The 13,390-nt window shown below is 43.7% G+C and overlaps 1 protein-coding gene across 1 annotated transcript in view; it reads left to right on the top strand.

Annotated features, from left to right (window-relative positions):
* The first annotated feature begins 700 nt into the window (after positions 1-700).
* The window catches only part of map3k22 (mitogen-activated protein kinase kinase kinase 22), a 37,239-nt gene continuing 24,549 nt past the window's right edge, over positions 701-13,390 (top strand). The window contains exons 1-3 of the mRNA XM_068581875.1: positions 701-1,058; positions 10,763-10,846; positions 11,450-11,494. Of these exons, the coding sequence (XP_068437976.1) occupies positions 10,828-10,846; positions 11,450-11,494 (64 nt within the window). The 5' untranslated portion in view covers positions 701-1,058; positions 10,763-10,827. The remainder of the gene's footprint in view (positions 1,059-10,762; positions 10,847-11,449; positions 11,495-13,390) is intronic.

Consider the following 13,390-nt stretch of genomic DNA (forward strand, 5'->3'; position numbering starts at 1 on the left):
TGAGGCACAGGTAATCTCTTTTCGAGCTTAAAATGTCATGGTTCTGTCTGATAGGAGCACAACACACGGCCAAGAAGAGTTACACTGCTGCATGGTCTGTTTTGTTAACACTGTCCATTAGTCTGGAGCTCACGTTTACACGCCTGCTGATTGAACGCAGCATGCTGTCCATGCTGCCAGAAAAAATGAATGACTCGTGGGGGCTCAGTTGTGTCCAAATTTGACAGACGTTTACAGATGTAAACAGGCAAGATCCAAATTACTAATGGCTCTTGTAGACACAGCAAAGGGAGGAATTGTTGGTTAATGGTTGTCAATCTGTCACTAGGATTGAGTCATTTATAATCAATTCATCAACCATATATATATATTCTTGAAGGTGCATTTCATGCATGTAATATGACCATGCATGTAATAAAGTTAAGTTTAGGTTTTATGTAATATATATTTAGTTAGTTAGTTAGTTAGTTTCTGGTGATTACGTATATAAGGTTTTTTGTATTAGTATAGAATAAAAACCCTTTTTTCTTTTTGAAATGCCTATATTTGAAGCAGTTGTACTTGCTCCTGCTGTCCACGGGGAGGCGCTGCTCTCCGGACTCTGACGCCGCTGACTTGGAAACGCACCACCGGAGCGTCACCACTTCCTGGAGCTCACGTTGTTGCTGACATCAGAGGCGCAGCTCCAGGGAAAAACTCAGCTCCTCTCTGTATGTAGTGTGTGTGGAGACAAGCAAAGAGCAGGGTGAAAAAAAAAAACTTTCCTCTGGACCACATCGACCATTGCAGTGTATTCCGCTCTGTAAACACAGCTCTGGATCATGCACCCGGGAGAAGAAGAGCTCTTTCTGCCTGAACACAGCTTGTGTTTGTAATTCTTCAGCACTGAGCGCAGTTTCCGGATATCAGTCCACTGTTTTGGTGAAGATTTGCTCTGCATCTGCTGGGATTTTTCCGCTCTTCCTGACGTGTATCTGTGATAATTTACACTCGCCAGTTAATTCATCCTGATTCATCCTGCAGCCACAACGACAACATGGAGACACATTGATAACAAGGTAAGAGTCCAGTCTACATTATATCTCCAGATCATTTCCTGTTAATAGAAATGCAATGCCAGCACATTTGAGATTCTAAAGTTGGTGATTTGTAGTTTAAATAGCTGTTAAAACACAAAAGCAGTCTGTTTACTGAAAGCAAACTTACTGAATAGTACTTCATGCAAGTAGTAACTGTTATCTAAACAACTACAGATGTATTTCATCTGTGTTTTAAGTCTTCTGTCTTCACTAAATATTCATTTGGATAGTAGAGGCACATAATCAGCCAAACGTTTATTATAGATATAGACCTTTGTTGATAAATTCGCCTTTTTTATTTTGTTATGAGTGGGTATTTCCAGTGCAAAACACTCTTTTCAAATGGTTTTAACTGTGTTTTGGACTTCACTTATCATCAGTAAAGTATGACAGGATGTCTGGAAAGTCGTCGTCATCTCGTGTTTGTCGACGCATGTTCTGTATCCTTGTTTCCCTCTGCTGTCACTCTTCCAGACCCCTGTGGTTCACAGTGGTCAGTTAAGCTAATGTTTTCCTTGAAAAGGAGAAATCCTTTCCCCTAAAAAGGTCATTCCTTTTTCATCCCCATCTGGTCTTTTCCCATTTCCATCCAAGCATTTTCAAAGTATGTTGAGTCCAGCATGAGGCTGCTTTCATGTAGAAGGGACAAGGATGCCGGTGAGCTTCATCCACAGCTCACCACATACACCTGCGGTGGCAGACCTCTGAGACAATCCGCCAAATTAGATTTTAATGAGGCCATCATGTTCATCAAACCGAACCAACATGAAGTGCACTCGCAGGAGTCTGAGTGGCCGACCGACGGAGGATTTATCAGCACACTGGCGTGCCCCAGGGGGCTCGGAAATAGCCTTAAAATGAGAGTCAAACTGTCAAGTGGAGGCCGCCCACAGATATGGTTGGTGTGCCTCAAGCAAAACAACCCATTGGGCTGATAACGGGACTGGATCCCACAGTAAATATATGCCAGCCAGAGACAGAAGCGACGGGTTGCTAATTGTGTTTTGATGGAACTAATGAGGAAGAGTTTATCGCTTTCCATTTCACAGGATAACCAAGGTGCAAGGTCTATATTGATTGCCGAGCGCCGAAGGCGTTACTACGTGTGCCACGTACAGCAGACTTCGGTCGTGCAGGCTATACGTCTCAGCAGAGAAAGCCCGGGCTCATCTATTAACTCCCGTGAATACCCTGCTGTCAACTCTCAGCACGGTTTCATGCTGGGCGTCTTCATCAGAACGACCTCCTCTTCCTCACGCTGAGGAGTGTGAACTCGTTGCTATCAAATGCCAAATTCCCGGTCTTGCCAGACGCCCACTGACCAGAGGGCTGGAGGTGAAAGGTGACGGTGACTCATCGGAGCAGGCTTATTATCTGCCCTTGAAGGCCTGTTTTGGACGTTGCCTGGTTACGCCAGAAAGCAAAACAGGTTTGTCATTAGGCTCGTTAACAGGCTGGACACGGGGTTATTAGTAAATAACTGCATAGCATGTCAGCCAGCAGAACTGTTGGATTCAGTACAGTAGCTTTGGAAACTAGTCCTCCCTTTTTACATATTTTCTTGTCTTGCAGTCGAACAGAAAGCAGCCTGCTTTTTGAAGCACAGATATGGAGCTTGAAAGACAGAAACATTGAAAAAGCTATTGCATTATGGGAAATGTAGGAGATCTGTGGAGCTTGACCCATTCCAATTCCCTGCTTTCCTTCCATCTTCATTGCAATAAGTTGAATCTGTGTGGAGTAAACCAAATACTTTTCACCGGCCATAATACACAGAGGCCCACACACCTGTCAAAACCAAGCTATCAATTCCAGGGAATCCTCTGTAGACCTCTTAGATAGCATTGTGTCGAGGCGTGGAACCAGAGACGTAATGGAAAATGTTTTGGTACCACCACCATGACTCTTCCCAGAAACAGCCACTCTGAGAGGCCTGCATGTAAGAAAAAGAAAACCAAGTAACCATTGTTAGACAGTCTCAGACATCTGCAGTGATGGAAGAAACGGGCGGGAGAGCAGCCATCTCTTCAGCGCTCCATCAGTCAGAGCCGAGCGGTAGATAGAGAGCCTCTCTTAAGTAAAACAATAAAGAAAGCCTTCTCAGACCATGCCAGATGGCACATCTTTGTGCACGAGAGCGCAAAGATGTGCAACAAGACAAAAAAAGTACTGTATCTGGAACGACCCAAATAACCAGCCACCTGGATTAAACCACCCCTTAGGTACAACAGGGTAGTTGTGGCGTCGTGTTTCTCAGAGGACAGAGAGAAAAATGAGCTGGGACGAATACAGATGTATCCTTGAGAAAAATAGCACAACCTCAGAATTGAGCAATGATTTATTTCTCAGCTCGGCAAAGTCAGAGAAATCGCCGGAGAGGCTTCAGGACAGGACTCAGATATGAATTGACCTGAAGATCCCAGTTTTCCAACACCTTCTCAACAATGTAACAGAGCGTGACCTCTTGTGCACTGAAGGATTGACACTACACAAATACAGGTGTGCGAAGCTGGTTGCGGCACACCCAAGATGACGTAAAGCGGTATCTGCTGACTGCGGTGCTTCTGTTGGAAAACACTGAATCAAGAGTTTAGGAACGTATTCATTTTATTTCAATCTTTACAAAAGCTACAACCGGGTTTTTCACTTCAGGGTATTTTATGAATGCGAATAAAATGAAAATACAACTATTTACAACTACAACTACAATTGAATTAAGCCTGCAAAAGTAAAGAGAGAGGTTCTGACCTCGCTTTATCATGAGGGTCCAGCCCCCTCCGTACAGAAACCAAGAGGAAGTTGTCCTGATTGAGCTTTGTCTGCACAGCTTGTCTGACCGAAAGGACAAAGCCATCAGCAGCAGAGACTGCAAGGACAGCCGGATAGACACAACACTGCCAGACTGGACCCGTGCAATAACACCGAAGACAACTTTGTCTTGGATGGCGTGTAAAAACGCAGTAACTGGGCCTTGTTTTTGATTGCATTTGGTGGATTAAACGCATCTATAAAGAAGTGAGGCATGTTTTTAGTTTGTTGCAGAGACGTTAACTGGAATCCACAAATGAAATTGCTCTTGGATTTTTCATTGTCACACTCACTCAGCCTCTTGAGTATCAAAAGCTCAGAACCCCCAGGCACTCTTCATGGCTAAAGCTTTGGTGGCGAAGCAAAAATACTTCCCTGCTTCTTCCTGAAGCACAGCTGTTTGACATTCTGTCTCGTGAAAATGGGTTTAGGTCCATGAGCTGTCTCTGCATGGCTGCATTTGGGTGGAGGAACACAATGAATGAATGTTCTTGTAATAGCATGTCACCGCATAATGGAAAAGACAGCTTACTTTACAGATTGTGCTTGGATTCCTCTCAGGGGGGGAGAATATGGTTCTGGTGATCAAGGCAGAGGATATACTGTGGACGGCAGGAGAATCACTCCTTCATTTGGCTATTTTTAGCCAGTGTTGTGTGGTTAATGATAATGGCAGATCTACTTATCTGTGAGCTGATAGAGCCATCACTTTCACGGAGGAGGATCTTCTTACACTGGAGTCTTATTGGTACTAGTGGATTGAGTTAACACAGCAAATCCAGCTGCACTCTTCGTACGTTCCTTTGGGCCCTCATTATATCACCTGCTTTCATCTATCTGGCTTATTGTTGTCAAAATGGTTACAAACATAAGTGATGAAACCGACGCTTCAAGTTCAGATCAATTAATCTTTGAAGTAAGATTCACTGGTTCCAGATGATCAAATGTGAAGATTTGCTGTTGATCACTGTTTCATATCATTTGAAATTGAATGTATTTGAAATTTGGTGTGTTGGTTGAATAAATCAAGCAATTTCAAGGTGTTTGATTGAGCTTTGGAAATAGCATGGTTTATTTATGGGCAAAGTGATTAGTAAGGAGAATATTGCACATGTTTCTACAAAACCCTGTCTTAAAACTACAAGACAAGACAAATCTAAAGTCTACTGGCCCCCTAGCAGTTCTACAGCTAACTGCTAACGTCGGCATGCTAACATGCTCACAATGCCAATACTAACATGCTGATGGTGAGCAGGGAATGTTTTCATCATCACAACTGCACAGACGGCTGGTCCGCATCGTACGTTACATATTTCTACATGTTTGATTATGTCTGGCTTAGACGTGTGCCCTAATTCTGTGGTTGCAGCCACACCCAGAGGTGAAACTCAGTTATTTATTCAATGACACACACCCGAGGTAGCTTAATGCCTCTGTACTTGATGAGGAGCTGGAAATTACAGCTGACACTTATGGAAATGTTATTATGCTCATAAACCAAAAGCGTCAGACAAATAAATATCTATTGACAATTTCCAGGAGTAGTGGACATTTTGACCTGCTGGTGGCATTAGATGAAACGCAAGCGGATCACCAAAGTTAGTAGCATCGTCCGGGGACCATGAATGTCTGTCCAAAATTTCATTACAATGCATTCAGTATTTGTTGCTGCTCATGGACATTTTCTGCTTCTCGATTTTAAAAAGTCAGGATTTGCTGTTTTAGTCAAACGGCTCTGTGTCTGGGTGATTGTGACGTTTCACTTTCTGATATGTTAAAAACTTAGTAGTGAAATTTTGAACAGTGAAAATAATTTTAGCATTCAACCCTGAATGAAACGCAGTACAGCATGAAGAGATCAATCCGAATAATGGTCTAATTGCCCCAATTGAGCATGCATTAATAGTTGAAACAAGAGATACGCATGTGCACAAAGCAACGGGAGCAACAGTAATGACGTTCTCCGACCAACACCCGTAGGTCTTCAAGTGCCTCTCTGCTTAGAAAACTGTGTGTGCAGGGCGACTTCCTCCATTGTCTCGTTTCCCAGAATCCGCCAGCATTATGATTCTGACTCATGTGGCTACAGCGCAGGCTTGGCTAGCGCTCAGCGGACGGGACACCCCCGCCATCCACCACTGACCTTATAAAAAGAGTAAGTCACCCAGATATCCACTAATCCCCCTCCACTTCCTGCCTGTGTTGAAATTCAGACAGTCTACCGGGTATTGTGACCAGCTCAACAGCTCCTCGTGACATCAGGCCTGTGGTGTATCATATGTGATCTCATCAACAGTGGAGACTTGTGTTATTTTGTTTTGGATACAATTAAAAAAAAAAAAGCCATGTCACTAACACATGGCTTGTAGTTGTGAAAGGACCATTCCATTGTTGGGTTTTTAGATATTTTTAGCCATTAAATACGCATCATTTACACGCTAAACGTGCCGCAAACCATGCTTTTGTTTCGCTTCCAACTGTAGATGTGTTTCGTTTCCTGTTCCACGGCGTCCATTGGCATCCATTAACTTCCATTTCAATTACCTCAATGCAGTGCAAACTTCATGACTCCGATTCATTTGTATTTAAACTAGATTATCCCAACAGTAAATGAAGTATTGCAGTAGTTCACGCAGGACAGCCCGCTGATTGAATCCTCGTTTATAATCAGTCACACACTGATCACAGCCGAATTCTCACAGCCAGGCTGTCTATTTAAATAGGCCTCCTCCTCAGTGATCCCTAGGCCACCGATGCTGCCGCACTCAACTGCTGCTGCTGGCAAAGCTCTGCCTCGCTGGTTTTATCGTGGCTCAAAGGTTAAAATAGTCTTCAATGTCTTGCTTTGGGCTCACTCTTGCATACCCATTTGGAGATTTTTGCATTGCGCTGCCTGATTCGGTTTAGCATGCTGCCGTCAGCACCAAACACAACTGTATTTCCATTTGTTGCAATAAATGGTGAAATCTGACCAGAACAAAATATATGTTTTGACTGTAACACGACATAAGCAAATTTGTATTCTTCCCGTCCATCTCAACTAGCTATTAAAGTATGGCATGTGTTAAAAAAATAAATACAAAAATAAGCTCTATTTATAAGATGTATGGTTTAAGGAAAAGTTGGACATTTTGCATTCACAGTTGGTTTTGTGTGGAAAATGAGACGAGAAGATTGATATCTCTCTCTCTGTGTCTGTTGAGTAATTATGAAGCTAGAAGCTAGGCCGAGCAGCTGGTCAGCTTAGCTTAGCATCACGGCTGGAAACAGCTGGCCTGGCTCTGGTCAAAGGTCCAGCAGATTCCTTCCATGTCTTTCATTAAAATAGCGCTTTGACCTCAGCTTGTGTCCTCATTAAACAAACTCTCACAGATGTCTTGTCCTCACCACCTCCTGATCCCTGTGCTTCTCGTTATATGGGCTGTCTATCTTGGCTCGTGGCGGCCGCTAAAAGCTGTACTGCAGAATGGAAACCCTGTGAGACCAACAGGCAAGATGCAAAGTTTAGAAAGTTGGCGACTTAAGTGGCGATTTCTTTGGGACTCCACCAGAGCGATGTCAGACATTCGGTCATCCCGCTCAGGCCACCGGGCAGCTGGAGAGCAGACCGTCCACTTCTCTCGTCTAAAGGGGGAGGGGGTTCCCCCCGGAGACCTACAGCCAACATCACGCTGTTTTCTTGGTGAGAGAGTGATGTAACAGCGCTGAAAGAGGTTAGCGAATGTGTGTGCACATACGCATACGTGCTCGCCTGCATAGTCTTGGCTGTGATTCTTGCTCGATCCCTCCAATAAAAATAAAAATGCGGTTTGTGGTTCGAGGAGCACGGCTCTGCTTTGTCTGTTTCAGACAATTCCCTACGATCCCATCCTCTGCTGTCCTCTTTTTAATTAACTTCCTCTGTCATTTCAGCACAGTCCTCACGCTGTGACAAAAGAGAGAGGCCTCTGCCAGTGAAACATTGGCCCGACTCGTGATGTTATCCATGTTTGACAGGGGAAGTGCGTCACAGCTTTCAAAGCACTTCTGGATGTGCGTAGCGTTTTGTAGGTTTGTCTCATGATCGAGTCGGGAGACAGAGACGGCCTTTTCTCGGAGGACGACCGGCCGCGGAGGAACAAGAGCGAATGGGCGATTAGCGTCTGAACTTCAACAAACCGCCCGCCTGCCAAGAAGTGTGGGGAGAGAGAGATCTGGGAGATCTGTGGGCACCACTAGTCCAGCGTCACGCTGGGCACAGGGGCGAAACAGATGGGCCATCTGGTGACTCGCTGGCACGGGACAGGGCTTTTCTGTTTTCGCGCGTGTGTGTGTGTGTGTGTGTGTGTGTGTGTGTGTGTGTGTGTGTGTGCAGCGACGACAGACTGGACCACGTGGTGTCGGGAGACCACCTGTCTTGTGGCTGTTCTTCATCTCTTTCATGTGTGATCGGCAGCACCACACTATCACAGCCTGACACAGAGCTTTGCTGGGACACGTCACACCCCACTTCAAGTCGCTCTTTGCGACCTAATTATCAAAGGTGTATGTGTTGTAACAAAATATATATTGCCGCATAACGTGTGTTTTAACTTTGTCCATATTTAGCGTTCATGTCGCGATGTACTTAGAACACCCGGTTCTCAGAAAGTGGTCACCCTTGAACATTTTCTTGCACAGACTTTAAATATTTAGCTTTCCAATCCTCCAGCTCTTGTGGTTCGTGCCAGTGACAGCCGCACGCTGCGTGTTCCCATGTTCAAACTCAGCCGGCACCCTGTGACTCAGCCCCTCAGGCTGGAAATTGCTCTAGTGGCCGTCTGTGTTGCTTTTATGAAAAGTTTTCTGTCCGACACAAAGAGAAAGTGTTTGTGTCCCTGCAGACAGGCTGGAGCGTTTGTCTGTGCTAAATGTTTGGGCTAAAAGACGAGGACACATGCAACATGGACACTGGAGATAGCCAAACAAGAAGTCGGCGACGCTTCAAGAATGAAAGACGTTTGTCGAGCGTTGCTATTAATCTCTCTGGAGGCTCTTTCGTCTTTTTTTCAAAGATGTTGTGTTGCTATCTATGGCCTCCTGCTAAACTGAATCTGACATACAAGTTTAAATTCCCATACTCCTTTTATAATACTATATTTATATACTATTTATTTTGCTATTGTGCATGTTTGGTCTTAATTTTTTCTTCCCTGCAAGCATTGTATGAAAGTACACCGCTATCCTCAGTGTGTTATGTCCCCTTAACACTGTGCTGCCTTTAAAAGGAGCGCTGCAATTAATCACGTGATGAAGTGTTTAGTTTACCACAAAAACCAATCATGAAAAAAAGATGTGACAGCAGCTGAACTGAAGCCTTTTTGTCAAACTGCAGTGCCGATGCCAACTGTTGGATCCATCATTGGAGCCGACAACAGGAGCTGTGACTCCGTGTTATCTTTGTGTGGCAACAAGCAGCCGAAGCAGCTAGTTCTCAGATCTCTCTGCCATGACAACCCGTTAACCCTTTTCAATAAAATAATCGCTTGTGATGTAAACATAAGGACTTATAAAGTGTCATAATATTTGTTTTAGTCATGCAGTGACGGGTTTCTCGATGCTGCACGTCTTCATCCACACAGAAGAGGAACTGACGCACTAAATTATGTTGTGTCGTTGGTTCCCTCCTACTTCCTTTTTCATCATGTTCAGATGCAAATCTTTTTTTCGGATGTTTGTTTATTTTGCATTTTAAGATTATGAAAGATAAATGGCACATTGTTCCTTCTGCTAATTACTTGATAGACAGTGAAAGGCCCTCTACCCCTTCACTACACGCTGTAGTTTTGTACATGACCGGTAGCTTATGGTGGCTAATGTTAACTAAAGTTGATCAACTTTAAAAATACATTGCTGACAAATCTCTAATCTGTTAATCTGTCTATTTTTGTGCTGCAGGCCACATGTTAGCTTTGATTTATGGCCCCCGATAGGTTAAACAAGTCTTAAATGTAGCCTCTTTTGGCTCTGCATCTTCCCGTTGGTCAGCACTATATGCTTCTGTGATTGATGCTCCATCACATTACGCCAGCACAGACATTTTAATATCACAAAATCCTGTAGGGCAGCTGTTTCTCGAGTTCCTCTTCCCCTTTTTTTTCTAAGCTTGCATTCAAAGAAAAAATGTTTCCCACAGTTTTTGTGTGAGACAACATTTCACTGCATTATAAAATGGTACCTAAACAATGTGAAGTGGGAAGTGAAGTTGTGTAAACCTCCGTTTTTTGCTTTCAGTCATAAGTGGAACAAAAAAACAAGAGCTAAAAGACTCTTTTCTATTTTTTTTTCCTCCCATCTCATTTTCCTCCCATAAAAACATTATTTTGTTTGCTCACCAATGTAGTGCATAAAGGAGGCTCTGGCTTTGTGTTATAAGTGCTCATGGTCTTTACCTGAGGCAGGCAGTTAGGCAAACACCTACGCCTGCCTTCGCTGCTGCACCGTGGGATCTCAAGGGCACGTGGATCCTCCATCATCAAAAAAACTAGGAATTCCTCCACGGCTGCTGTGTTTTCAGAGTATACAGCAATAAAGACACATCAGGGCACTCACAGGATTTCAGATGGGTCCAGTTATCAGCCTCACATGCAGCTCTTGGTTTTCATGATGGTATTTGTTTTCCAGTAAAAAAGAGAGATTATATCGGTCTCAAGAGACTGGATAAACAAAGATTACTAAATAACAAAAGCGGTGGCACTGATAGTGGAGAAAGAACTTTGTGTTGAAACTACCACCTGCGTCCTGTTTTGTCATTGTTTTTATGCAATCCCAGAAATATTATGGGCGCCCAGCTGAAGGAAAGTGGCACAGTTTTTGGATGTTGAAACAGTGTTGTTTTTGTTTTTTTCCGCTCTCAGGATGAAATCTTCGCTTGCAGAGAGAAGTTGAGCTCTGGGCTCGAGTTCAACGGGGCCACTTCCTGATGATGACAGTAAATATGGGTGAGTAGTATTCAAAAGCAGGTTGCGGTACATACAGCACAGCAGAAAACACACAAACATACACACACACACACCTCTTGCATCCTCTGGCAGGAACAGTACGGTACGGAAAAAAACACCTCGTGTGAGGAGGCTGTTAACAGCTCCAGATGGCCTGTTTTGTTTAGTTCTTTGTAAATTGTTGTTCTTACCAATGTTGTATTCATTATTTTTGTCCATTAAAGTATACCAGTTTTGCACATTGTATTTATATTCACACCTACCAGGCCGGAACATACATTATGCACTCCTACATCTATGCAAAACCAGTCCCCAACACTCAAGCAGACACACACACACACACACATACACATACTGAGTTCCTCTGCAGAACACAACTCGAAGAGCAGACTCTCTCCTGTGGTGCATTTGCATGTGCACAGGACCTGCAGGCCATCAGAGCTCAAAACAGAATCAATATGTTTGGTCTGTTCTTACCTTTCAAAACCAAGAACAACGCACTACGTATGTGTCGTAAAATGAAGTTGAGTGCTAAATCCTGGCTCTTTCTTTTTGACTGCTTTCGACTGCGATCCAAAACCACGTTGCCTTTGTTTTCCACAGATGACGGTCTCCAAAATGGACCGGGACAGCACAGGAATTCACAAGGTAAACCGTCGTTGTCTCAGAGGAAAAATCCACATATCTGCAATTGTTATATTGGGATGTCAAATGATTGTTGGTCATGCCATTTTTGTCTTTTTTAAGGGTTGGATCAGGGGATCTTTAGAGGCCACATTTGAGGTGCAGCTCAGCAGTGTGGATCACGTTGTGTTGGTCACGAATCAGAAATGAGAATTCAGATCTGTCATACCACATTTATGCAATTCCAAGACGTTTTAATTTAGAAATATTAGACGATCCCATTTTTCATCACATGTCTTGAGGTGAGAGGTCAAGGGACCCCTGTGAATATGACTATTCCAGTTTTCCGCTTGCCAAAATATATATAGCCCACAGCATATGGTACCAATAACCTTCACCCGAGATTGAAAACTGAGCCCGATCAGTAATGTTGGCAGGTTGGGGATTATGGAGCTAGTTTAGCTAAGCTTAGCATAAAGACTACTAGGCAGCAGCACTAACTGATAGTTAGCAAACTAGCAACAAACTCCCTTCACAGATATTGGAGTATGTGTAAATAACTATAAAGGAGCAAATGGGCATTTATCTGAAAAAGGTCAAACTTTTCCTAAACATGGATTCAGTGCACACAAAGTCCTCGGAGCTCATGACAGAGAAGTCGAAGCATACACAGGCAAAGAGTAGGAATGTCCCAGTCTTTCGATGTTGAATAGAAATGATTGCAGACATTCTCCAATAAAAGACTTTCGGTAGAGTCCTTGTGCAAACATTGATTGCGTAACTATTCTCACACACCCTCAGCACCCTGCCTTACATCAGGCTCATTATTCTCAGTGAAAGATTAACTTCAGGGGTTTAAACGTTACACCCATTAGGTGGTAAATTAGCTGTGTCGCAGTTTCGATAAACAGCAAGGTGTGTAGAAAAGAGTGTGCCTTGCTTATTATAGCTGGTGTGTGTATCTCTGCGAGTGTGTGTGTGTGTGTGTGTGTGTGTGTGAGAGTTGTGCGTCAGAGCTCGGCCTGTGCAGCAGAGTGAGGACACTTTTGGCTCCAGCTGCTGGTCCTGCCGGATGCCTTTGCCATGATGTGTTTCTCGGCACCAGGAAATCCCCTCAATGTCTTCATTCAGGCCGTGCGCCGCACACACACACACACACACGCACACACACTCGCTGGCCCTTACACACACTTTGGTAGCGTGCAAGTTGCAGCACTCGGCGCTTGAAGCCAGTGTTATTCTTTAAACACTAGCTCATGCTGCATGTTAAACTCCAAACTCTGCTCAGCTGTACTGCTTTTGGAGAAGGCAGGAGGATAACTCCTTTAATGAAGTATTTTTTATTGCTGAATCTCACATTATATATAGAGAGAGAGAAACAGAACTTTGCATATCATCTACACCCGTGCACTCGCACCTAGACCTGTACCACTAAATTAGCGTTGGTCATTTTTCACATTTGCTGCAGAGGAAAAGCACATATTTTCCACAAATGTCAAGAAAGGCTGTCAAATTGCATCAAATCTCAGATCAAATTTGGAGAGAATGTTGCATCTTCTCTAGCCTGAGGTATTGCATAACCTCTTTGAGCCAATGCGAAGGGCGAGGAGGGTCTTTTCACCTGAAGAGTGTAAGTCACAAGAGTGCAAAGGGCCACCATGTTGTACTGATCAAAACTTTTTGTACAAACCCTGTAGTGCAACACCAAGTAAAGCAATCCAAGGATCTACTGACTGCTCTCATATTTTAGAGAAAGTAATGAAGATAGACTGATCAAAACATTATTAATAGACTTGCAGTAACCGGCTTACATACTTACTATAACAAATCCAGTTTAATTCTACACAATCTATCTTTCGACAGCTAGTACAACTCATTTTTACGTAAACCATCTTGAGCTGGAGTTCCGCTGCCACTTTC

Source organism: Clinocottus analis, unplaced genomic scaffold (assembly GCF_023055335.1).
Source record: "Clinocottus analis isolate CAN_PGR_092001 unplaced genomic scaffold, fCliAna1.0.p SCAF_18, whole genome shotgun sequence".
Lineage (NCBI taxonomy): Eukaryota > Metazoa > Chordata > Actinopteri > Perciformes > Cottidae > Clinocottus > Clinocottus analis.